This window comes from Mustela nivalis, assembly GCF_964662115.1.
Source record: "Mustela nivalis genome assembly, chromosome: 7".
In the NCBI taxonomy this organism is placed as follows: domain Eukaryota; kingdom Metazoa; phylum Chordata; class Mammalia; order Carnivora; family Mustelidae; genus Mustela; species Mustela nivalis.
The window spans coordinates 102,899,196-102,924,286 of NC_139026.1; the positions used below are offsets into that span (position 1 = coordinate 102,899,196).

The 25,091-nt window shown below is 46.7% G+C and overlaps 2 protein-coding genes across 9 annotated transcripts; one reads left to right on the forward strand and one right to left on the reverse strand.

Moving 5' to 3' along the window:
- Window positions 1-357: 357 nt before the first annotated feature.
- Window positions 358-5,022, reverse strand: LOC309870407 (uncharacterized protein; the record flags this gene model as incomplete). 2 transcript variants are annotated; one of them, XR_014314561.1, is made up of 3 exons in its annotated part: window positions 358-699; window positions 1,133-1,217; window positions 4,191-5,022. XR_014314561.1 is itself a non-coding variant. In XM_082742564.1 (2 exons), one exon carries the CDS (start codon window positions 5,020-5,022, stop codon window positions 4,213-4,215), a length of 810 nt encoding a protein of 269 aa, XP_082598690.1. In that variant the 3' UTR covers window positions 358-1,217; window positions 4,191-4,212. The 2 variants fall into 2 exon arrangements, 1 of the variants encoding a protein (XP_082598690.1); XM_082742564.1 differs by having other exon boundaries at window positions 358-1,217.
- Window positions 4,585-24,712, forward strand: FOXJ2 (forkhead box J2). Of its 7 annotated transcripts, none has more exons than XM_082742556.1 (12): window positions 10,780-10,857; window positions 11,587-11,696; window positions 11,922-12,268; window positions 13,548-13,622; window positions 14,556-14,624; window positions 14,778-14,918; window positions 15,363-15,417; window positions 18,247-18,636; window positions 19,039-19,140; window positions 19,702-19,911; window positions 20,536-20,634; window positions 21,762-24,712. In XM_082742556.1, exons 3-12 carry the CDS (start codon window positions 11,936-11,938, stop codon window positions 21,848-21,850), a joined length of 1,563 nt encoding a protein of 520 aa, XP_082598682.1. In that variant the 5' UTR covers window positions 10,780-10,857; window positions 11,587-11,696; window positions 11,922-11,935; the 3' UTR covers window positions 21,851-24,712. The 7 variants fall into 7 exon arrangements, with proteins under 7 accessions (XP_082598677.1, XP_082598680.1, XP_082598678.1 ...); XM_082742553.1 differs by lacking the exon at window positions 10,780-10,857 and adding an exon at window positions 11,102-11,170 and having other exon boundaries at window positions 15,363-15,561; XM_082742551.1 differs by lacking the exons at window positions 10,780-10,857; window positions 11,587-11,696 and adding an exon at window positions 4,585-5,733 and having other exon boundaries at window positions 15,363-15,561.
- Window positions 24,713-25,091: the final 379 nt, after the last annotated feature.

Here is a 25,091-nt window from a genome sequence, read left to right on the forward strand (position 1 = left end):
TTTTTTAAAGATTTTATTTATTTATTTGACAGACAGAGATCACAAGTAGGCCGAGAGGCAGGCAGAGAGAGAGAGAGAGAGGAGGAAGCAGGTTCCCCGCTGAGCAGAGAGCCCGACGCGGGACTCGATCCGGGGACCCCGAGATCATGACCTGAGCCGAAGGCAGTGGCTTAACCCACTGAGCCACCCAGGCGCCCCTTCTAGCACTTTTTAAAACAATATTTTAAAAAAAACTCTACCCCTAACATGGGGCTTTAACCTGGGACCCCCAAGATCAAGAGTCGCAGGCTCTATTGACTGAGCCAGCCAGGTGCCCCTTAAAAAACTATTTCGTAAAATTTCAAACACATACAAATGTAGAGAGCATAGTATTTTATTTATTTATTTTTAAAAGATTTTATTTTTTTAAAAAAGATTTTATTTATTTTATTTGACAGAGAGAGACACAGGGAGAGAGGGAACAGAAGCAGGGGGAGTGGGAGAGGGAGGAGCAGGCTTGCTCCTGAGCAGGGAGCTCAGTGCAGGGCTAGATCCTGGGACCCTGGATCATGACCTGAGCTGAAGTCAGACACTTAACGACTGAGCCACCCAGGCGCCCCCAAAAGATTTTATTTTTAAACACCTCTACATCCAAGGTGGGGCTCGAACTCACCACCCCAAGATCAAGAGTTATATGCTCCACCAACTCAGCCAGGTACCCTGAGAATAGTTTATTAAAAAACAAAAACAAAAACAAAAAACATGTGATAAGCAACCCCGGTTGATCTTTTATCATCTAAACCTCTTTCCTCCCATCACTTGATTATTCTGAAGGGGATTTCAGGCATTCCATGATTAAATACTGCAGTATGCATTTTTAAAAGATAGAGATCCTTAAACAATAACATAGTACCATTAACACATCTAATATAACAATAATTCCTTGATATCACCAGAGTCAAGATTGAAATTTTACTGACTGCTTTATAATATCTTTTCCAGTTGCTTTGTTCAAATCAGGATCTCCCTCCACCCAGCCCAAATGTCCACATATTATATTTGATGGATATGTCTCTTGGTCCATATACATTGCATTTGCTTGGTATGATTTTTAAGCCCCTTTAAGCTTCAGACTTTTTCTCTGTGCACTTACCTAAATGCTTTCTTTACATGCATGAAGTCATCTCATTTTTCCACAACACTGTGAAGTAGGTACTATTATTATTCCCATTTTACTACTGTTGAGGAAACATAACAGTTAAGTGATTTAAGTTCTCACAGTTATAGAGCACCAAAGCTGGGATTTGGATACACAAATCATATACACAAATCATACGTTTTATTTAACAGGTAAGTCTTTAATAAATGCTCCCGAAACGGTATTGTGACATATTAGTCACCAATAGTATGAAGAAACGATTTGCTCACGGTAGACTAACACTTGTGAATTATGTAATATGTTCTATTTTAGAAAAGTTTGAATCCTTACATTTTGGTTTATTGCATGTTTCAGTGACTCACTCTCTTTCTCTCTCTCTAGAGCTATGTGTTTGTGAGCTCTACACCCACGGTGGGGCTCAAACTCATGATTTCAAGATCAAGAGTGGCATGTTCTCTACTAACTGAACCAGTCAGATGCCTCTCAGTGACTATATTTTTATTCCGCTCCATATCACCCTTCTTAATGCAAATATACAGAGAATGAATGCAAGTGTTTCCCCCTGTCTTAGGGTGAAATCAAAACAAACATAGGTTTATTTATCACTTTTTCTAATTTAAAAATTACATAAGCAAAACCCATAAGAACACTAACTATAGATAAAGTAGAAAATGAGGTAAATTAAATTATCTTCAAGTTCACATCTTTGGTGTATATCCACTTGTGTCTCTGTGTATACTCAAATATATACATACGCTTAAGTATATATTAAATTAAATTAATTAATTAACTTATTTATTTGAGAGAGAGGGGGCGAGCATGAGAGGGGAGAAGGTCAGAGGGAAAAAGCAGACTCCCCATGGAGCTGGGTGCCAGATAGGACTCGATCCGAGGGCTCTGGGATCATGACCTGAGCCAAAGACAGTCGTTTAACCAACTGAGCCACCCAGGTGCCTGATAAGTATATATTTTAAAAAGCAATTACATGATTATATTATACAAACTTTTTTTTTTTTTACTTATTTATTTGACAGACATCAAGAAAGAGGGAACACAAGCAGGGAGGAGTGGGGGAGGGAGAAGCAGGCTTCCCATTGAGCAGGGAGCCCTGGATCTTGACCTGAGCGGAAGGCAGATGCTTAACGATTGAGCCACCCAGATGCCTCTATTATACAAACTTTTAAAGCATGATTTTCTCCCTGGAATATATTCAGATATATGAAAAAATTGGTTCTTTTAAAATAATGTATACCTATTGTAAAATATCTAAATGGTAAAGAAGATGTAAAAAGAAAATCAGCTATTATATAGACATACCATTATTTATTTAAGAGTTACCCTATTATGGTTATTTAAGCAAATTTTCTCATCTTCTACAGTCACAAATAATGCAGAAAATATCTTGCATATATTAAATAATTTCTTGAGCTTCTAATTCTCCAGTAAAGGATGGTCTAATCCTTCCCTTGCTTTCTCATTTTTAGTACTACTTCTGTACCATGCCTCTCAAGTTCCACATATATACAAAAATGTCAAAAATGATTGACAAATGAAACATAACAAAACATCTAACATGTAGCAAGAAGCAAGCATTTGATGCCAAGTTATCTGTGTGTGGGAGAACAAGTTAATATTTCAAAAGGGGGAAAATACAGGGCGCCTGGGTGGCTCATGTCATGATCCCAGAGTCCCTGGATTGAATCCTTGGATTGAGTCCCGCATGGGGCTCCCAGCTCCATGGGGAGTCTGCTTCTCCCTCTGACCTCCCCTCTCTTGCCCTCTCTCACTCTCTCTCAAATAAATAAATAAATAAATAAATAATTTTTTTTTTTTTTTTTTTAAAGGAAGGGATACAGCTTAAATTGGGATAGTGGAAGGATGGAGAGAAAGAAAAGACTCAACTGGGCTTCATTTCCTATAAATTTAAGGATTTTTTTTTTCATATATATATGTTTGTGATCTAGATAGATCAATCAATCACAAACAACCAATTGACCTTTCTGCTTTCTATTTATGTAAAGGAAATGCCATCTATTTTCTTTTTTATTTGAGTACAGTTGCCCACAATGTTACATTAGTTTCAGGTATACAACCATAGTGATGGGACAAGTTTATCCATTATGCTACGTTCATCATAAATGTAGCTACCATCTGTTTCCATACATCTCTATTACAACAAGTTTAAGGATGTTTTTTAATTCTGACAGTTCACGACAATGGAATAGAAGTTGAGTTGGGACTTTGGAGTTACTTGGATTTGTTAGTTTAAGTCCTGGTTTTGCTACTTACTAATCATGTGAATGTAGACACAGTCATAATCTCTAAGTCAGTTTTCTCATCTGTAAATGTTACTTTCGGGTACCATAATGGTACCTTATGGGATTGCTAGAAGAATTAAATGGGGTAACACATGCAGAGTTCTTAGCTCAATGCCTGGCACACTGTAAATACAATGCAATTTTATACAAAGTGTAACTTAAACAGTATCATACATTTAGCCAGAAGATAAAAGACTTTACTATCTAAATGTGAAATGTAGTCATCAAGTTGTAATCCAGAATACGCAGTCTTTTCTTTTGAGCAATTCAAATATTTCATGGATGATATTTTTTGCTTTCATATTATTTTATGTGATAGAAATTAGAATAGTTTGAGAAAAGTTTAGACAGGTCAGAGGGTGAAATATGTAAGAGTTTCTAGAGGAATAATATGACTGAAGGAGGAAGAGTAGAGGTGGGCTCCCGGGTGGCATATTCTGTCGTCAAGTGAACTGAACGAGAAGTCATGTTTTGCATCCTCTGTATACTGTACAGTTTAAAAAGCATTTTCACATCAGTTATCTCCTGTGGTCCTTGCAACAGGCCTAGTGGGTAGTCAGGGCGAGTATCGAGGTGCCCTCGTCGCTCAGCCCCCGCGGAAGAGGGGCCTTGTACAAGTTCATACGGAGTTTAGCCTAGAGTTCTCTCCGTGACACGCTCCTTCTCTCTTCACACATCCGCTCCTTCAACAGCACGTACTGAACTCCAGGATGGGGTCAGGATGACAGACTAACCCGGTCCCAACGCCATACCCCCTTATACACCGTCTCCGGGGAGCGGGAAGCCCACCAGCGCCGTTCCGGAGAGAACACCTCGGGTCGGCCGTGCAGAGAACACCCCCGAAGGCGCGTGTGCAGCCGCGGCGGACGGCGTCGGGCGTGACCGGGGGACCGTCCCGACCCAGGGCAGGGGGCTGCGGTCGCGCGCCCAGGCGAGCTGCTCGCGCGGCCCAGTGGCGGGGCGGCGGCGCCCCACCCCAACCCCGCGCCATCCCCCGGCTCCGGGCCGCGCGTCTCTCCCGGCGCCGCGCACCCCGGCGGCTCGGCCCGCGGCTCGGCGCCGCCCGCTCCTCCTTAACCCGCGCCGGGAGGCGGCGGCGGCGGCGGCCTGGCGGGCGGGGGAGGGGGAGGGGCGTGGAGCGCGGCGCGGAGGCCGGGGAGGAGCCGGGGCCTGCAGCGGAGCCGAGCCGAGCCCGAGCCCGAGCCGAGCCCTGACACTGTCCGTCCGCCTTCTGGCTCCCCCGGAGCCCGGACTGGCCGGAGCCCGAGAGGTGGCAGCGCCGGGGGCCTCACGCGCCGAAGGGAGCGGACCGGACGGGACGGGACTAGAGGAGGCGCTGGCCACAGTAGCCAGGGACCGGAGTCGGCAGCCGCGGCCTCCCGGACCCTGCTGCCCAGGCCAGCTCAGGGAGAGCGGGGAGTAGGAAAACCCCACCCTCGGGGGCACCCCGGAGCGGAGGCGGGCGCGGGGACGGGGGCAGCCTCTCTCGCCGCTGGAGCGGAGACCCTTACCGCCACTCGGGCGAGGGGAAGAAGAGACCCCTGTGGGGGAGAGGAAAACCCCCATCCTGGCCCGGGAATAGACCTCCAGAAGTAGAAAGGGGCGATCCTGCTAAAGGAAGCAGACAGCGTGAGCCCGCCCCAGCGTGCCTCCACCCCTCCAAACGCACACTCTCAGCAGTTCAGGACTTTTGAGGCTAAGAGAAGGGGGGACATGCCTGTGGAGTAGGCGCCCTTTATCCTATCCAGTACTCACAGGGGAGAGGAGTCCTTACATTCAGAAGCAGAGGCCACTCCAGGGAAAGAAGAGGAGCCGGCTTTCAGCCTTTCAGGAGAGGGGAAGGACTCTCCTCTCAACTTCCTTGTACCTAGACAGTGGAACAGGGCAGAGCCCCTCCGCTCAGATCTCCAGCAGACAGAAAGAGCCCTCCACTCCCGAAAGATCCAGTTTGGGGGGGAGGGGGACTCCCCCAAGGGGGAGGAGACAACTCCAGGTTCGGAGAGGCTCCTCCCCTCCTCCCCAGGGTTACAAGCAGGGTGTGGGGGGTGTGCCACCTTCCCCAGGTAGGACCTCCTTCTCCTCCGCCGCCTCCTCCCTCCGCTCCTCATCCTCAGGGGACCCAGTTCCCCCCGACCCCAGCTTGGGATGCTCAACCAAGTACAGGAAGAGCCATTGAGGATGAAACTCTTCATCTGCCTTTGAAGAGGGGAGTCCCTCCAGCCCCAAACTCCAGTACCAGGTGGTTCCCTCCCTTTGCTGGGGGAAGCTTGGAGACAGGTTAGTGCTTTCTTTAACCTCTCTGTCCTCTTTATGTACTAGTGGGGGTAGGGGCTGAGATGGTGGCTCTTGGGTTTCATCACTGGGGAAGGTAGAGTAATAACTCAGAGAATCCTCTGGGGAGTGTGTTCTGAGGAAGCTCCTGGCTTCAGACTTACACCTTCTGCAGAGGCTCTGTGAAATGGGTTTCTTAGTGTTTGGGGACTCGATGGATGGGATTCCTTTGAGGTCCCTGGGGACACATAGGATTTCATGCTGAGGGCAAAGGGGTATCAACAAATGCCTGCATTTTCAGAACTGCATCCGTGCTGTGTAATAAGGATGGACACATCCCAACCAGACTCCTAGCGCGCTCTCCATTCTTGGGCTTTCTTACCTCACTAAAGTGATCATGGCATTTCATGGCCTACACTTGTCTAGGGCTTCCAGTGATACTACCTTGTCTTACCTTGTAAGCCTACTTCAGCTTCATGTCCGCCAGAGCTGTTCTCTCCTACCCACTGTCTCCTTGACAAGAAAATCAGCCTGTCCCCACTCACCCTTCCTCTGACACCAGGAGGCCTCCTCTTGTGGCTTACCTATTCCTGGATGGAAGCATGGCTCTGTCAGTAAAATCCAAAGGGACGATGGAAATCCCCCCTTCCTAAGGCAAGAAGAGAGGATACAGGGGAATGCTAACTCCTGGGTTGAAGTTCTTCCCTAGTGCTGGTCCTGTACCACTGCCCTCATGTCCTGCACAGCTCCTGTCCACAGCTCCTGTCCTTCACTGACAGTTCCTTAGGAAAAAGCAGATCCTGGATAGGAAGACAGGGGTGTTGCTGCTCAGCTTCCCTCCAGTCTTCCATCGAAATAGGTTGCCCCGTTCCCCCACCACCGGGAGATTTGACCTGTGATAAATCTCCTTTAAGAAAAGCACCTAATAGTTTCATCTTTTCCCTTCCCATTTCTTGTTTGGTTCTGTGTCTCTGGAATCTGGTATTTAAGTTTTCTTTCATGAGATATGGAGCAGGAATCATCAAAGCCCAGAATCATCAGAAAAGTTGGGAGAAGGGTGCCAGGAAATCCTTCTAGTGGATGCGGGGCGTTTAGCAGTGTGTCTTTCCACCTGGGACCACTAGCTGGGCCCCCGCTTTCCTGCCTCAAATTCTGTGTGCACCTCACAGCAAAACCAAGTGGGAGGCTTCCATCTTACATGGGTTTTTATGTTTCCTTCTTCTTTCTCTATCTGGGCCTTGGTGGGCTGTGTGAGTCCCTACATACATCCACTTGGCCCTGGAGACTACCTGTTAGTGGTATATGAGGCAGGGGTATAATCAGGTCCACACAGCTGTGCTAGAGAGCGGTGTACATATGTCTCTTAATTCAGGTGAATGGGGCTCTGACTCTATTTCGAGTGGGTATGTGTGTGGGGACAGTTGCGTTGCACTTTTCGGACTAAGCCTCCAATTACCCAGAATCCTGTGTTTTTGGTAGGCCTCTTGAAGCAGGTGCCCCTGTGGGAGGACATGGAGAGGTTGTTGGTAAGGCTGCCCTGCTGGGAGGAAGGCCTTGGCCTGCCCTGGCCAGTTGAGAACCTTCATGAATGGCTGCACAAGAGTCCTTTCTTGTGGTAAGGCTGCTCAGTGTCAGGCTGTGGCCACTTCTTCTAGAACTAGCGAGAGAGTTTTATTTCTGGTATCTCTGGTCTCAAAAGCATGAAGCTCCTTGGCTCTTACCTCTAGAACTCCCTCCCCCACTTCGTGAAAAGAGCCGACTCTAGTGTAATAGCAACCCGTTTCTCCCAAAGTGCTTTCCCAGATGCTGGAATGCAACTTGTTGAGAGACTGAGAGGGAACTGTATCACAGTGGCTCCAGGTGGGCCCTCCCTCCTACCCCCCAACAGTGCAACCAGCCTTACTAGGATGGAGTTTCCCTAATTCTCCTTGCTTCTGTGGAATCTGCTGGGAGCAGATGGCTGTTGGGTTGGATTAACTATGCTTTAAAGAGTGGTGTTTTCCAGATCATGTCTTATGGCTAGACCTGGTCCCTGCTGAAAAATAGAGATGATATCCTCTTGTTCCTTCATCTTTGAAGTCTGCGTGGTCCTGGAATTGGTCTGTAGTGGGGTGACCTTATCCCCAAAGTAAAAAGTGGAGTTTCTGACATCTCGAAAGCTATTGCAAATTCAGTGCAGGTTTTGTAACATAAACTATGGCAGTCTTGCTGTTTTCAGTCTTAACCTCCACGGCCTGCTTTCTCATTTCCAATATTCTCTGTTTTGCCTCATTCAAAAATAATAATAGCTACACTTACCTAACACTTACTAAATGCCTTAAAAATATTAACTTGAGGGGCACCTGGGTGGCTTAGTGGGTTAAAGCCTCTGCCTTCGGCTCAGGTCATGATCCCGGGGTCCTGGGACTGAGCCCTACATTGGACTCTCTGCTCAGCGGGGAGCCTGCTCCCCCCCCCCCCCCGCCTACTTGTGATCTCTGTCTGTCAAGTAAATAAACAAAATCTTTACAAAAAAATATTAACTTGAGGCAATCCTTACAACAACCCTGTGCAGGTGCAGTTATCATCTTTATTCTATAGAGGAAGAAATGACAACATAGAGAGGTTAAGTAACTTGCCTGAGGTTGCACAGCCAGTAAGGAGTGGAGCCAGGATTGAAACCCAGGCATCCTGACTGGTAATTGGTAATGTGGTAAACTCAACCGCTGCTCTATTAGTGTTGGCATTCTGTCCAGAGCAGGAAGGTATCACTCCTTAATACCTGACCTTGGCACCATACAGAGAATAATTCCTGGCCTTTCAGATAAAGTGGGAAAAAACCCGTGCCTGTTATTTTGGATCTTACACATCTCATCCAGGATCAGTCTTCCACACCAACAGAGTGTCTTTCTGTTTTTCTCTGCCTTTCTCCTGGTACTGTAGTCTTCATTAGATGTCCTGTGGATGTGATGGAGCCTGCCCTTTGGCTGCCTTTCCCAGTTTCTATGGGTATTTCCTTTCAGTCTTCCAGCATGCAGAGAAGAATGTGGCCTGACTCAGGTTCTGCCCAAGCCCAGTGGCACAAGGCCCACCTGGAGAGAGAGGTCTGGGTAACTAGGTTGGTTGGACTAAGAAATGGAAGTAGCTCTTGTTTGCCTTTCTAATATTAGCTCTGAACATTAGCCTCGTGCCATTATTTTGGGGAGCATGGAATGTGTGGAAGCCACAAGCTCATTAAGCTTCATTCACTTCCCTCCAGGGATGAAGCTTTGGCAGTGTTGATGACTTCATCCCTTTTATTGAAGGGGGAAACTGAGGCATCAAGACTTCAGGGAGCAAGGGGTGGCTAGGGACATTTAGTGAGTCAGTGTCAAGGCTGGGAATAGAATGGAGGGACCTCATCTCTGAGGTTCTGTGCACTGGACGGCCCTTCCAGAATGGGGAAGTGACAGGGGTGAGGAAGTGGGATGGGTTAAAGGAGAATGGTGCCAAAAGATCAGGAGGACCTTCTGCTGCAAGCTTCTTGTAGCTGGTAAGATTAGGATATATTTTGAGTGCTGTGTGGTATCTGGAGGGCTGACAGGGAGGGTGCTGGAGAAAGGTTAAATTTAACCTCTCTTAACCTGGTGCAGGGGTAAGGGTAGGGAAAAGCATGGAACAACTAGCAAAGGCTGGCAGTGCTTCCCTTTCTGGAATTCACAGCGATTGGCATGGGTTCTGTAAACCACTTGAAATCTACTCTCATGTCCGTGTCCTATGTTGGGAGACTTTCAAATGAAGGGTCCACGGAAGGCTTCTGTATTCATAAGTTGAGGTTTCCTAGGGATCTTAAGCAGAAGATAATAGGGAATTCTTTTTTTTTTTTAAGATTTTATTAATTTATTTGACAGAGAGAGATCACAAGTATGCAGAGAGGCAGGCAGAGAGAGAGGGGGACTTGATCCCAGGACCCCAAGATCATGACCTCAGCTGAAGGCAGAGGCCCAACCCACTGAGCCACCCGGGTACCCAATAACAGGGAATTCTTTATAGACCTCCCCTTCTGAGGAGGACCCAGGAAAACCCTGGTCACTGAGAACCTGCTTATTGTCACAACACTGTTCGGCTGGGATAACCCAGCTATAGGACCAATTCACTGCCCAAAGCGCCCTGCTTTACTCCAGATGCTGTGGCATTTTGATTCAGTAATGCGCTGGGAGGTTTGAGGCTTCCTGGAATGATTAGATGTCCCTATTAGCTTCCAAGTTTCCATGATATTATAAGGCAAGGTGGTGGTGGTGGGCTGTAAAAGAGGGTGGTGGGGAGAGAGGCTACCCATAAAGGGGAAACTCTTTCATGATACTATTTATAAACATAGCTTTTTTTTTTTTTCTTTCTTTCTTTCTCTTGTCAAGTGATTCTTGGGTTTCAGTTGGGTCTCAAGCTGCTCAGGCCCTGAGGCATAAGGTGTTTCCCTCAGCCTTGTGGAGTGGGTGTGTTGCTGGGGAGGAGCAGGGTGCCGACTACTTGTGTGTACATGCAGAAGTTGTGTGGGTGGGGAATTTGGGGGAGAACACAGGGTGAGAAAAGGAGAAAAGGAGAAAGGGTAAATTTCAAGGGGAGGAGAGCCCCAGCTGTGGGCTACAGAGTGAGCTGACAGGTTGCAAGTTGTGTTGGAGGCAGGAGAGGGGGGTAGGCAGTCGTACCTGGGATTGAGTTTTTAACGGCAAAGGATGTGGATTTGTGTATGGTCGAATCCATACCGCTCGTGCATTTTATCTGGGTGCGCATTTAGAAATTACGTACGCGATGTGTTTCTGTCGGGGATTCTGAATTCTGAGGCTCGCTAGCCCTGGTGGGACCGTCAGCAGGGCCTCGAGAAGGAAATACTCTCCTCCCCCGGCGAGCAGGCACAAACCTCCAAGCGGCAAGTGCTTAGGGGGTTGCTGGCATGGGCTCTCTGGGAGCGCCAAATGGCTACCAAGCGCTTCCTGCCAGCCTTTCTAGACCCTGCAGTAGCAGAGAGCACCCGGCGCTCTTCACCTCCCCCCACCAAGACGTCACTCCGGCTACACCGATCTGCCAGCGAGAGCGCCCAGGGGGTGTGGGTGGCAGCAGGGTGTGCAAACATCAGGCGTGGGCGGTTTGGCAGCGCCAGGAGTTTGCATGGAGGTGCAGCAAGCGTGCGTGCCTGGCTGGGAAGGAAGGAGAGAGGAGGAGGGCGGGAGAAGGGGAGCCAGCTCTTAGCCCCAGAGTGGCTATTTTTAGCTAGGCTATCTGATTGTTACGGTGTGCACACAGCTGGGTGTCCCCCACCTCCTGGCTCAGTGAAGCCCAGCGGGCTGGGAGGTGGGAGGTCCTTGTCGATGCCTTCTTCCTGGTGTTGGTGTCTGTGGGCGGGAGCCGGTCAGGGGCAGCTTTAAAGGTGTGAGGGCGGCTCTAACTCAGGATCTGTTACCTCTGTGTGTGGCTTTGTGCTCTGCTGGTAATGTACATCGTATATCTCATTGTGATCTCTGGGTATGGGGGCCACTGTTTACATGTGTGTCTTGCCTCTGTCCTTTGCTGGTCATCGTGCGTAATTTATGCTTGGGGTAAATCGAATATGCCTCATGTGCACATATATGGGATAAAAAGGTGAGGGGTCAAATTCACCCACTGTGAAACATCTGTAAAAGTGTTGGTGTGTGCTTCCTTGCTGTATATTTGTGTTTACTCGGACTGTTTTTCTTTTCTTTTCTTTTCTTTTTTTTTCCGGACTGTTTTTCTTTACATGTTCACTTGTGCTGTCTCTATGTATGTAAAACAAGCATCACATAATTGGAGAGTAGACTTTAGCTGATTTTACCTGGTATATTAAGTTTTTTAAAAAATTATGTGGTTTAAAATATTATGTTGTAGGGCTCCATGTAAGGAGGATTGAGGGAATACCTCAGTTGGGTGGGGGTCTGACTTCTTAGTGCTGAATGGAGAGTCCTGTTGGCTGTGTTCTACATTAAGATGTAAGACTGGTAAGTACCAGTCTGTCATCTAGTAGATGATTGGTGATATGTTGTCTGGGAGCTTTGGGAACACTTGGTTGAGGGCTGTTCTGCGACAGTCTCCCATGGGGATTACAGTGGGAAGAAACTCTACTTCCCTTAGAGCACTAACATTTGAATATTATTTGCCACTAGTAACCAGCTATCACACTCACCTGTTCTAGTTTCCTCTCCCCTTTGTTCTCTTCTCTGCAGAACCCAGAAGTACCATGGCTTCTGACCTAGAGAGTAGCCTCACCTCCATAGACTGGCTCCCCCAGCTGACCCTTCGAGCTACCATCGAGAAGCTTGGGAGTGCCTCTCAGGCTGGGCCTCCAGGTGGCAGCCGCAAGTGTCCCCCAGGCTCACCCACAGATCCAAATGCCACCCTGAGCAAAGATGAGGCAGCAGTGCACCAGGATGGCAAGCCACGATACAGCTATGCCACCCTCATCACCTATGCCATCAACTCCTCTCCAGCCAAGAAGATGACCCTCAGTGAGATTTACCGCTGGATCTGTGATAACTTCCCCTATTACAAGAACGCTGGCATTGGTTGGAAGGTGGGATGACTTCTGTAACCTGCAATTGTTTTTAGCCTTTGACAGCCTTTTTTTCTACTCTTTTGTTTCTTCCTCTAACCTGGTCCAGTTCACTCTGACCTGTTTCAGAGATGCGTGAACTTAAAATCTTATATCTCCCATCCCCTACTCTTTTTCAGAGTTGAACAACTTTCATAAGGTATATCAGGGAAACTCCAGTGATATCGAGCCACTAAGTATAGTTATGAGGATGGCAGGATGCTGTTGCTCATCATACCCTCTTACCTTCTGAGTCTTCGAAAAGGAGATTCATTCATTTCACAAATACTTATTGCCACTCTACTATGTTCAAGTCACTGTGCAAGGGATGGCATTGCTTCTTCCTACCTAGAGGTAGGAGTCTCATCAGATTTCCAAAGCTTCATTACACGTAGTCCTCATCTTCTGAAAAATTGTATACCAGTAACAATAACAATAATAGTAATAATGATAATAATAAGGTCCTTCACCAAGAGCTCATCCGCCAAGCAAGTAGTAAGAGGATAAGTTGTTTGGCTGGCAGTAAAGGAAGAAGGAAACTCTTCTTCCAAGCAAAGAAGGAAGACTGCTGTTCCCCATCTTTTGGAGCAGCAACTCATTTGCCAATTGTTGAGAAGGAGGGGGGATTTAATGTAGTTCTTTCACTCTGTAAATCACCGGTTGACATACAAATCAAATGATGAGCTGGAGACTACTGGAAGCGTTCAGCTTTTCCTCCATGACCCTGTCCCTGTTAGCTACCACAACACCCAGCCTCGTCCAGCACACAGCTGCAACATTCTTTTTTTCCTCCAAATGTAGCATTCCAGGGGGCTGTTGAGAGAACAAAGGTGACCTTGTGCCTTTGTTTTGTTTCAAATTTATATTTGCTTTTATTTATATAAACAGTCTTAAAGGGGAGATTAAAATAAGTTAAGGCAGATATGTATCTATCTTAATTTTTCAGGTATATATATATATATATATATATATATAACCAGAAAGATTATATAGTTGTTGTTTTTTATATAGATACCAGAAGCACCTGGTAGTCAAGTTTATAGGCATTACCTCCCATCCATTTAATTTCTGCATTTTCTCATCTCAGGGCTCTTGCTATCTGCTAGATAAGGTCCTCCATCAGTATAGTTAGGAGGTCCTAAGTTTGCCTGATACTTGAACTTTATGATATGTTATGTTCTTTTGTGTCCCTCTGTGCCCTATTGGAAAATTTTCTGCTTTACACCATGCTGAAGCCTAACTTGCTTCTCTGCTTCCCTAGAATTCAATTCGGCACAACCTTTCTCTCAACAAGTGTTTCCGGAAGGTGCCCAGACCTCGGGATGACCCGGGGAAGGTGAGACACTCCTGTAAGCATTGAAAGGAGGGGCAGGAAGGAGAGAGGAGTAGTTGACAGTCTAGAGTCCTGTGGCTGTTTTAATTACCCAGAAGAGGAAATCATGTTAATTAGAGAAGCAGCTTTATTTTTTCTCAAAGGAAGAGCTTGGCTATCATGCTTGTGGGCCCCCACTAGCATGAGTGACTAAGAAAGATTGTGAATTTTTTTTTTAAGACTTATTTATTTATTTGTCAGAGAGGGAGAGAGAGCGCGCATGAACAGGGGTAGCAGCAGGGAGAGGGAGAAGTAGGCTCCCTGCTGAGCAAGGAGCCTGATATGGGACTAGATCCCAAGACCCAGGGATCATGACCTAAGCCAAAGGCAGGAGACAACTGAGCCACCCAGCCATCCCTGAAATCCTTTTTTTTAAAATAGAATTATATATGGTAAAGTTGACTTTAATGCCCTCTTTCTTATGTGTGGCCCTCTTTTTAGATGTGAAAGGTAGGCTAAATAACCTTTGTAAGGACTTTTCTCTGCAAAAATCCCATGACTTTTATCTTCAAAAGGGAAAAGAGATAAATCAGTTTCTTCTTTCGAAAGATGTGGATGCTCGAGTTCAGGAGAGCCTTGCCACAGATCACACAGAAGGGGATGGTTGTGTGTGGGCATTTCCAGCTCTTTGAACAAGATACCAGAACAATCAAGGCCTGTGTTTGGACCACCAGTTATAGTTATACCCCTAACATACTCATTGAACTTTTAGGACAAATTTATTCCTCAAAAATAGCCAGTACCCTCGGAACTCTGTGTGATTCTCCAGTTATTTTTCTTAATATAACATTTTTTTGGGGGGGGGGGTGAAAATCCTCCCAACTATTTGCTTTTCCAAAGGTGGGAATTTTCATATATAATGATTTTGTTTTCTGTGGGTTTGGGTTCTCCTTCCAGGGCTCTTACTGGACAATCGACACCTGCCCTGACATCTCCCGAAAGAGAAGACACCCTCCAGATGATGATGTAAGTCCCCACCTGGGCCAGCACCTCGGGCTACATCCTGTCTTCTAGTTTTGGTCCTTTCCTGTGTTTGGTGCAAAGGGTGAGCTGAAACCATGGGTCTCAGGAGGATGTTTAGTTTCTGCTTCCAGATTTCTGTTCTTTCCCAACCCTCAGCTATCCCAAGACTCACCAGAACAGGAGGCAAGCAAGAGCCCACGGGGAGGTGTTCCTGGGGGTGGAGAAGCCTCACTGCCTTCCGAGGGGAATCCTCAGATGTCCCTTCAGAGCCCCACTTCTATCACAAGCTACAGCCAGGTAAGAAGTAGGGGTGTCAGGGTGCATGGGGACGGATGGATGGGTGGATAGGTCGTTGAACAGAGTCATAGATCTGCCAGTTGGAAATACTGTATTATCTGTGATGTAGTAGGCAGATCAATTGGGAAAGAAAGGGAAAGCAGAAAAGGGAAGCTGAGAGAGAGAGAGAGAGATATGTAACAGAACTTTGAGAAAGATCAGGGGGATGAAAAGTAGGGAGAAGAGAAGAAGGGGAGCCAAAAAGGTTATGAGAATGGAAGATGGACGGAGCATGGGAAAATGGCTCGAGGTACATCACGATAGGAATCAACCCAGACGGGGAAATGATGTTCATTCATTGAAAAGTTAGGACAGGATGAAGACAAGCCAGAGAGCTTGGTGACCATGAAAGGCTCCTTTCCTGATACAGCACATGGATTGAGTCTCTCTTACTCCTTTCTGCAGGGCACAGGATCTGTGGATGGTGGAGCGGTGGCAGCAGGGGCTCCTGGCCGAGAAGGTGCGGAGGGTCCTCCTCCCCTGTATAACACCAACAATGACTTCAAATTCTCCTACTCAGAGATCAATTTTCAGGACCTAAGCTGGTCTTTTCGCAACCTCTACAAATCCATGCTGGAGAAATCCTCTTCCTCGTCTCAGCATGGTGAGCCTGCTGTTGGGATGAGGGCATGAACATACTTCTACTCCTGGATCAGTGGTACATTCTCTTTCCCTTCTGTGTTACTTTTCACATGAGGAGAGGCTGATCACTGGTTAGGGGAAGCATCTCAAGAAACCAGAATTGTTTGGAATCAAGCTCTTCTGGCTTAGTTTGGAGCTGTTTTGGAGCTGTTTTGAGAGGCAGGCTGGGTTATTAGCTTCAGAAAGTGAGTTCAAGGGATCCCCCTTCTAGAACTAAGGGCAGTGACTTGATGGCTGCAAGCCCATCATTTAGAGGATGGCCACTAGGGGACAGCAGTGGTTTGCTTTCCCTCAGAATCCGTTTCATTGTGAGACAATTTAATTTTTTAGCATATTTCTAGTTGCTTTAAAAAAAAAAATTGTGCTCACTTCGGCAGCACATATATTTTTAAAAAGATTTATTTATTTATTTGAGAAAGCGAGCGAGTGGGAGAGGGGGTAAAGGGAGAAGATCTTCAAAAAGACTCCCCACTAAGCGCAGATCCCACCCTAGGGCTCGATCTCATCACCCTGAGATCATGAGATCATGGCCTGAGCTGATATCAAGAGTTAGACACTCAACCAACTAAGCCACCCAGGCACCCCATGTTAATTTTTGTTAGAAAGAAATCTCAAACAGATGCAAAAATAGAGAAAATAGTATAATACACCCTTAGGTTTCCAACTTTTAAGATGGCCCAGTTTTAATACATGGTAATATTTTGTTCAGCTCGTTTCATTTACCACCCACTTTTTTTTTTTTAAATGGGAATAATGTAATGCAATTCCCAGATGTGCTATCCCACCTATAGGTACTACTTCATTGTGAAGTCTTTTTTTTTTTTTTAAAGATTTTATTCATTTATTTATTTGACAGAGAGAAATCACAAGTAGATGGAGAGGCAGGCAGAGAGAGAGGGAAGCAGGCTCCCCGCTGAGCAGAGAGCCCGACGCGGGACTCGATCCCAGGACCCTGGGATCATGACCTGAGCCGAAGGCAGCGGCTTAACCCACTGAGCCACCCAGGCGCCCCTCATTGTGAAGTCTTAATGATAAAGACTTGGTTATCCACTGCCATTATTATTCTTAACACAGTCAATAATACTTCCTTAATATTAGTTTATATTTGGTCCATACTCAAATTTCCTGTATTACCGTGTGAGAGTAAAGTTCATATTGGAAAGCTCCTTTGAGAGATCACCTGGTCCAGCCCTCTGCGACTCCTGTTTGTTTCTGTTTTTATTTATTTATTTAGATTTTATTTATTTATTTGACAAACAGAGCACAAGCAGGGGGAGTGGCAAGCAGAGGGAGAGGGAGAAGCAGGCTCCCCGCTGAGCAGCGACTTGATCCCAGGACCTTGGGATCATGACCTGAGCCAAAGAGAGATGCTTAACCACTGAGCCACCCAGGTGCCCCTTGTTTGTGGTTTTAAAGAAATTAGAGGTGGGGGTTGACTTCGGGTGAGGCATCAGAGCCTCTTGTTCTGTGTAGTTGCCGTGTACAGGCCTCAGGGTTTGAACGGGATGATGAAAACTGATTAGCAGCCACCTTTCGGAAAATTTATATTAACTGCCGTGGATTTCTTCTTTTATATCTTGGGGGATTTCGAGCTGGAGTTATGCGCTGAGATTGTAGCCTTTGCTTGAGAAAGGAATCCAGGTCAGATGATTGATTGATCAGAAGTGTGGAGCAGGGAGGGGCTGTCAGAGACAAAGTGAAAAATTAGAGTGAGTGAGGATTCAAGTGTTCACTCAGATTTCATGGTGGCTGAAAGCTCCTGCCCAGCCTCAGTCTCTAGTTCTTCCCTGCCCAATGTGTGCCAGAAATTCATCCATCCTTAATCTATGCCTCACCCAGCTCCGTTTGTTGGTGGTGAATCCAAGTAGGTAGTAACAGCGACAAGTGTAGATACAGTAAGGAAGAAGAAAGAGTAGGTACCCAGTGGCTTTATTTTATTAGTAATTTACCTTTTATTTATTTATTTGAGAGAGAGAGAGCACGAGCAGGGGAGAGAGGGAGAAGTACACTCCCCGCTGAGCAGGGAGCCTGAGGCAGGGCTCCATCCTAGGACCCTGGGATCATGACCCAGCCAAAGGCAGATGGTTAACAGACTGATCCACCCAGGCGCCCCTGTGATTTACTTTTAAAACTTCACCTGATATCTGTCTGCTCTTGACACTGATTCCAGGCCTACCCCCAGATCCCTGAGGAATAGAATGAAAGGTACATGCTAACCTTTTTGCTAGAATTCGAGCAGTTGTCACACTGTCAAGGCCCTCCATCTGTCCGTTGTATCTATAGAGGTGGGGGAGCCATGGAGGGCAGAGGGAGCCCAGAGGATCGTGCCTTCTCAGGACACCCTTAAGTCTGGGGTTTTTATCTGACGCCTCCCATCTCATCCCTGTGGAAGTCCTGTTCAGTGAAAATTGAACTGGGGTGTTGGTAGGCTCAGTTGGTTGAGCACCTGACTTGGGGTTTCGGCTCAGGGTTTGGGGATCAAATGCCCCACGCGGTGCTCCATGCTCAGTGGGGAGTCGGCTTGAAGACTCTCTATCCCTCCCCCTGCTCGCAGTGCTGTCTCTCAAATAAATAAACCTTTAAAATAAGAAAGAAAAGAAAGAAAAATGCATGCCCAATTCACTTGGCTGCTTCTTCCACCCTCCAGGCTTCTCGTCTCTCTTGGGGGACATGCCGCCCTCTAACAACTACTACATGTACCAGCAGCCGCCGCCGCCCCAGCAGCAGCCGCCGCCGCCGCAGCCACCCCCGCAGCAGTCGCAGGCTCAGCCGGCTCCCGCCCAGGGCCCCTCCGCTGTAGGGGGTGCCCCTCCGCTACACACCCCAAGTCCGGATGGGTGTACCCCACCCGGGGGGAAGCCGGCTGGGGCCGAAGGCTACGGGCCTCCCTCCGTGATGGCCATGCACCCACCCCCGCTGCAGCACGGGGGCTACCACCCGCATCAGCACCATTCCCACCCCCACCCTGCCCCACAGCCACCACCGCCGGCTCAGCAGCAGGCACAGGGCCAGGCTCCTATCAACAGTACTGGCTTTGGTGAGTACGGAGGGTGTGGTGGGCTCTGGGAGGAGGGCGGGCTGGCCTGCTTGTTCTGACTGGGTCTGGAGATGCAGTTGGCCAGGTAGTTAACAGTGGGTCTCTAGCCTCCCCACCCTTCCCCCCGCCCCCACCAGCCCCTGCAGGAGCCCCTCTGAGCCCACGGAAGTTGCCACTCAGAGCTCCGTGTTTTGGGATTCTTGGACCACCTGGGATTGCTTTACAGATTCTCCTGCCTGGGAGCTAGGCTGTCTCTCCCTAAAGCTATCCGCTGTACTAGTCCTCCATCTTCAGGGAGGGAGATTTTCAGATTATCCTGGTGATGTCATTGACAACCTTGCACGTAGTCAGCGAGCTGCCACATCACTCTCTTTATTTTCCACCCTCCCCGCCCCTTTATAGCCTTTCCTCCCGACTGGTGCTCCAACATCGACTCCTTAAAGGAAAGTTTTAAGATGGTGAATCGGCTCAACTGGTCCAGCATTGAGCAGTCACAGTTCTCAGGTGAGTGAGGAGAGGAAGATGACCAGAGGGGAGAGGAGGACATGGTGAGTGGGAAGCCTAGTAGAAACCAGCACCAGAAGGGGATGGTGAATTGAGCTTTGAGGAGGGAGGATTCCATTGTTTTCCCTCCATATCTCACAAGGCAGATGATGCCAGTGTTATTTGCAAATTAATTTTAATTCATTTTGCCTGAACTCACCCAAAATATGACCGTGTTTTATCCTACCCTGTTTTGTCCCTGGAGTGGGAAGGCTCTCAGGAATTCAGAAACCGGACCACGATTTTGTAGTTTTGTCACTGTTGATGGGCTAATTCAATCACTCCCTTTGAAATTTTGTTTTCTTTACCAGCAAGATGGAAATTGTAACAAGAATTTAGGAAGGAGCCAACAGAAGAAGAGTTTGAAAATGTAGAGCTCTAGGAGATGTCAGTTATTCTTGGCAATGAATCTAGTCCGTAGTGTTGATTTGTGATGTGGTGGGAGCAGTGAGATGGGGGCGGATATGGTAGGGGCTTTGGGACCTCCACAAAGGGTAGCCCTTCTTGCTTCTCTGTTTGTAGAACTGATGGAGAGTCTGCGACAGGCAGAGCAGAAGAACTGGAGCCTCGATCAGCATCACATTGCCAATCTGTGTGACTCTCTCAACCACTTCCTTACCCAGACTGGTCATGTGCCTCCCCAGGGGGGCTCCCACCGGCCACCAGCCTCTGCCCGTATTGCTGACTCCTGTGCCCTTACCAGTGGTAAACAAGAGCCAGCCATGAACCAAGGTAGTGAACCAAGCAAGTTACCAAGGAGGTGGAGGCTCTGACGAAAAGAGAGGGGGAGGAAAAGGGCAGAAGAGAATTGAGCAAAGTCATCTGATGAGCAGTGACCCAGACTGAGCAGTGGGACTGGTTTGTCTGCTACGTTGACTGAACATCTAGTGCAATCAGTCAAGTCCTGTACTGAAACACTGTATGAGTCCCTTTTCCACCTTAATTTGGGAGATCAGAATTACTTATGAAAAGGGAGGAAAAGGTGCTCATTCCAGATGTGTGTGTCAGTAACCCCTACCCAGATCATATCAGATGGGGTTGTGATTCTCTACAGTTACACAATCTTCAGACCAGTGTAATGAGAGAGGTTCAATGATCATGTTTCTCTATTTGTCATCCTTTGACTAGCCATGATATTTCATAGTTGTAGGGACCATTAAGGTCCCTTTTTGCCCTAAGTGGTGAGGACTGATGGCTCCTCCAGAAAGCCTTTAAGCCTGCTGAAGCTATAGAACAGAGCAAGGAAGGGAGGAGACATCAAGGAGAGAAAGAGTACTTCTTTCCCCCTCTATATTGGGCCCTACTTCACTGAGTATAATGAAGTCTGCTCAAGTAACTCTTGTCTTGCTTTGGCAGTGAACTCTTATGTGCACCCACAAGCCCCCCACCTATACCCCGGCCCATCACCAATGTACCCAATCTCCACCCAGGATTCAGCAGGATACAATCGCCCAGGTAAGAGCCAGGAAGCTTGCTTCTCCCACAGCCCAACACTCTTCACTCTGACAAGTTGTGTTTGCTTTCCTCTGGCTCTGAGCCTGCATTCTCTTCCCTCTTGCTCACCCCTGCTGGGAGTATGTGAGCCTTCATGATTCCTAAGGCTGGAGGGTGGGCCCCTTGCTAGGGAGGTATATGTCATGGGAGGCTAAAGAAGACTGATTTACTTTGGACATAACTTGTGCCTGCAATAATAAAAGGGAGTAAAAGCAGGGGTGCCTGGGTGGCTTAGTCAGTTGAATGTCTGACTTTGGCTCAGGTCATGATCTTGGGGTCCTGGGGTTAAGCCCTACATCGGGCTCTGCGCTCAGCTGGGAGTCTGCTTCTCCCTCTTTGTCTCCCTCTCCCCCTGCTCATGCTCTTTCTCCCTCCCACAGCCAAATGGATAAATAAAATCTTAAAAAAAAAAAAAAAAGACAGTAAAAGCATGCAAATAGACCAAAGATGTTGAACATTTATGTCCAACTTTGGAATCTAGATGGAAGGTATGGTCAGGCAGATACATTGAGCACGTTATACAGACATACCTGCTCTGTGCTCATGTCTGTTTTCCTGTCACCTGACTCCTGTATCAGGGGTCTGGGATTGAACTACCTCTGATGGGGGTGGAGGTAGACCCTAACTTGCCATAAATAATATAAAATGAACAGATCGTTTGCTTTTAAATACATTTCAGAAAAATTGCTGTTATTATCCTGCCTAACCACAAGGGTTTCAAATTTTTTGGATGACATCAGACTCTTTGTCCATATCTTCCTTATCCATGTAACACGTCTACAAATTTCTATACTGTGATTTCATATAATAGTACGTTGTGTATGTTTTTTTCATTACTACATGGTTTTCATAAGTATAATTCTTGGGGGCTGCATAGTGTTAAATTGCCATGTGCCCTCGTTTACTCTGGTTTATTTCCTGGACCCACTGGAGTGGCACTAGCAACGGAAACAACTCTGGGCTGATAAGGAGCATAGTTTCACCAGCCCTTCCTCGTGGTCCTATTCAGGGCTGAGCACTGCCTATCTAGATGGATAGAATAACTTCCCATCCACTCTCCTTTTAATTTCTTTGTCTCTTCCTGACAGCACACCATATGGTCCCTCGGCCACCGGTCCCCCCTCCAGGTACCAACGAGGAGATCCCTGATGACTTCGACTGGGACTTGATCACTTAGGGCCTTATGGAGCGTGGCCATGAGCTCAAGGCTGGGTGGCGAAAAGTCTGGCAGTGGGGCAGGAGCAGCCCCAGCCCATCCCTTCCTCCTTGCTGTATATACTTACATATCCTCTTTTTTCTTGCTCTGTCAGAAAAGCCACCACAAGATGCTGCCGAAGATAACCCCCCTCTTTCCTGCCTCCTTCTTCCTCTTCCCTCTTGTTTTTTCTGAATTCTTTTTTTATTATTCTTATTATGGTATTATTATTATTATTGTTATTATTATTATTGGTTATCTGCTGCCCCCAGTCTTCTGCCCTCCTTCACAGACCGTGTCTGTCCCTTGCTAATTTAAAATCATCTGGCCAGAAGGTGAGGCCTTGGTGGCTACAGAGAAAGGTTTCAAATTTTGATTTACCTTTCTCTTTGAGAAACTCAATGCTAATCTCACCTTCTGACCCTAAATTGTTTTCTGTTCCTGTCAGTTCAGTCTAGTACTAGAGAAGCCACATTCTCAAGTAAAAAGAGATCTAAAACACCGCTGGGCAGCCATGAATTTGCAGGTTTTACTCAATGGTGCTAATTTTGTCCTCTGAGCTCTTCCTTGTCCCTTTTATCTTCGATCCTTACTTCTCCCGATCCTCACTTCCCATCTAGGGTAAGAGTGATGGTGGTGGTGCAGAAGGGTGACCATTAAATCCTAGAAGAATAAGACTTATGGGTTGGGTGGAGTCAAGCAGTGTAGAGGGTGATGGAATATAAAACAATCAGTTTCTATATGCTACTAAAAACTTCCATGGGCTTGTTCCCAGCCCTTAGTCTATTGGAGATAGAGTTGGTCTTGCTTCTGTGGTAAAGATGAGGATATCTGTTCAGCGTAGGTTCAGCTTTTAGGAGATGGTTTCAGTTTAACCCTTTTGGGTTTTTAAACATAGTTTTCTCTGGAAATTAACTGTGGCTCATATTTGCATTTACAAATTATTCTATAGTCCCCCTTCCCCATTCAGCAAATACTATTTTGTCCTCCTTCAGTTGCTGGCTCAACTCTTCCTCCTCTTTTATCTTCTTGCCCCCATTTTCTGGAACTCTCAAGAAAGAAAAGTAAGCCATTATCACTCTTTCAGTTTCATCATGTCCTAGGACAAGATGGGAACCTCTTTCCTACTGATCATAGCAGAACCAAACCTACAGCGTTAGGTGGTAGGGGCGTGGGGAAAGGGAAAAGGAGCTGGCATACACATAGGTAGGGAATATTTCAATTATTTAATTATGTCAGCAAATGCTTCTCTTGGAATACAAATCACTGGGGCTGAAGCTTTTGCCATTTGACTTTCAAGGGGTGAAGGAAATTGGTAGAGGAGATTAAATAATCTAGAGAGGAGAGTTTGTGAGGGCCAAGGGAGACCCCCCAGAAAGAGAAAAAAGGTATAGGGACAACTTCTATCCTTTAATGAGAAATGGCCATGAGTTACTGCTGCAAAGTACTTAGTGTGTTTCACGTTCATTGTTGAATACTAGTTACGAGAGGGAAGAACAATTTTACTTCTGTTTTTATTTCACTGAATGTTCACTTTCTGAAAGCTGCAGGACAAATGTAAGGAACGGACAAGGCCACTCTCTCTCTGATTTCTGCTTCTTGTTCATATTCTTTTATTTACCCATGACTTCCAGGAGATCTAGCTTTCCACTCTTCTGCTTTTCCCTCACCCACCCCTTTCTTTCTTTGTAAGGGGGTTATATATGAGAGTTTGTTGAAGAAGGCTGAAGCAAACGGGCAAGAAAGGGCGGTTAACTAAAGAGCACTTTATTTTCTGTGAAGTTCTTTGTAAGAAATGGGGATATGAGTGGCTTGAATCCCCCGTTTTTGGGCAGTCAGTGGGGTTGAAGTATGACACAATATTTCCCATTGGGGAAAGGAGAATTTCTCTTAGAGGGTGGCAAAATGCCTTTGCCCTGTGTCTTTGTTCTAGGCATCTCTTCCGAATTCCTTCCAGTCAAGGTGCCTCCTATATACACAACTTCCCATCTGTTCTTCCCAAGATTTCCCCCTTTACAAATGATTATTTTCTCTTTTCTAAACCCCCTTTCTACTCAGATCCACACAGGATTTACGAGGGTAGACGAAATTGTACATGTAAATGTCCCTTGTTTATAATTCATCTGTGTCTTCTGAAAATTAGTCTCATGAAGACTCTGGTGGGCAACCAGAGTAACTAAAGTTTGGGGCTAGAAGTGGAGACTGGCCATCAGGCCTCCTGGGATTTTAGCTCCCTTCTATTGAACTCAACCTTGCTAGATGGCACAGGACAAAACTTACCCTCTTTGGGCCTGTTTCCCCTCCCCTCCATGAAATGGAAAGAATACTACTTTTTCTTGTTGGTCTAGCATTGCTGGGCTCAAAGTATAGTCATTGTTGTATTGAGTGACGTGTGCAAAAGTGCAGGCACTCCTGCCTCCAGGAGGAGATAAGGGAGAAATGGGAGGAGAGGGACAGATGGAGCGGTCACGTGGTATAGATCCACTCATCCTCACTTTCCTCTCTTCGACCCCCAGGTTTCTAGTTTGGTGAGTCCTTCGTACCACCTGTAGTGCTTTGCATTGGTGCAGGCCGGCAAGGGGGTGTATGATCTCACAAGTTGTTGTGTTTTGCATGCTTTCTTAATAAAAAAAAAAAAAAAAAGGAAGAATGTTTATGGTTTAATCTTACTGGTGCTGGTCTCAGATTTCTTTTTGCCAGGGTAGGAAGGCAGGAAGGGGGAAGCATTTGTCTTCAGCTGGCCTTGTACCCTTTCCCTGCCTCCCACCTCTGGGTCCAAACAGTTGATCTTGGAATTGTTTTGTAAGATTGCTGGGAAAGAAGAATTAAAAAAGATGCATTTAACATTGCTTTTTTTTTTTTCCCCAAATGCTATTAAATATAGTGAAATATTGTTGGGAGAGGCAGTCACCCCTTATAGCTCGGTGTGTGGACTAGGCCACCTTGCCTATGTTCTGGGATATTTCAAAGATCAGAGATACTACAGTTTTGGGAGGAGTTGGATCTCCATCTGGGACTTCCTGGCAAATACTCACAGGTACTTAGCAGAGTTTTTCATAAGAAAGGAGGGAATTCCAATCGTAAGATTTTGTTTTCCGAATACATTTCCCAGGGATGGAACTCTCAAAGGGAATCCAGAAATAACAACTGTGGAATCTTATAGCTATGTCATCACCCCCGTATCCTGTACACTAAATGCAGAAGTTTGGGACTTACATCCAGG

What these genes read in the sequence shown, in the direction of transcription:
- FOXJ2 (XM_082742551.1), top strand. Translation starts at nt 11,936, where the DNA reads ATGGCTTCTGACCTAGAGAGTAGCCTCACCTCCATAGACTGGCTCCCC. An exon ending in ACGCTGGCATTGGTTGGAAG is followed by an intron (nt 12,269 to 13,547) that starts GTGGGATGACTT and finishes CTGCTTCCCTAG; the next exon opens with AATTCAATTCGGCACAACCT. An exon ending in CTCTTCCTCGTCTCAGCATG is followed by an intron (nt 15,562 to 18,246) that starts GTGAGCCTGCTG and finishes TCCACCCTCCAG; the next exon opens with GCTTCTCGTCTCTCTTGGGG.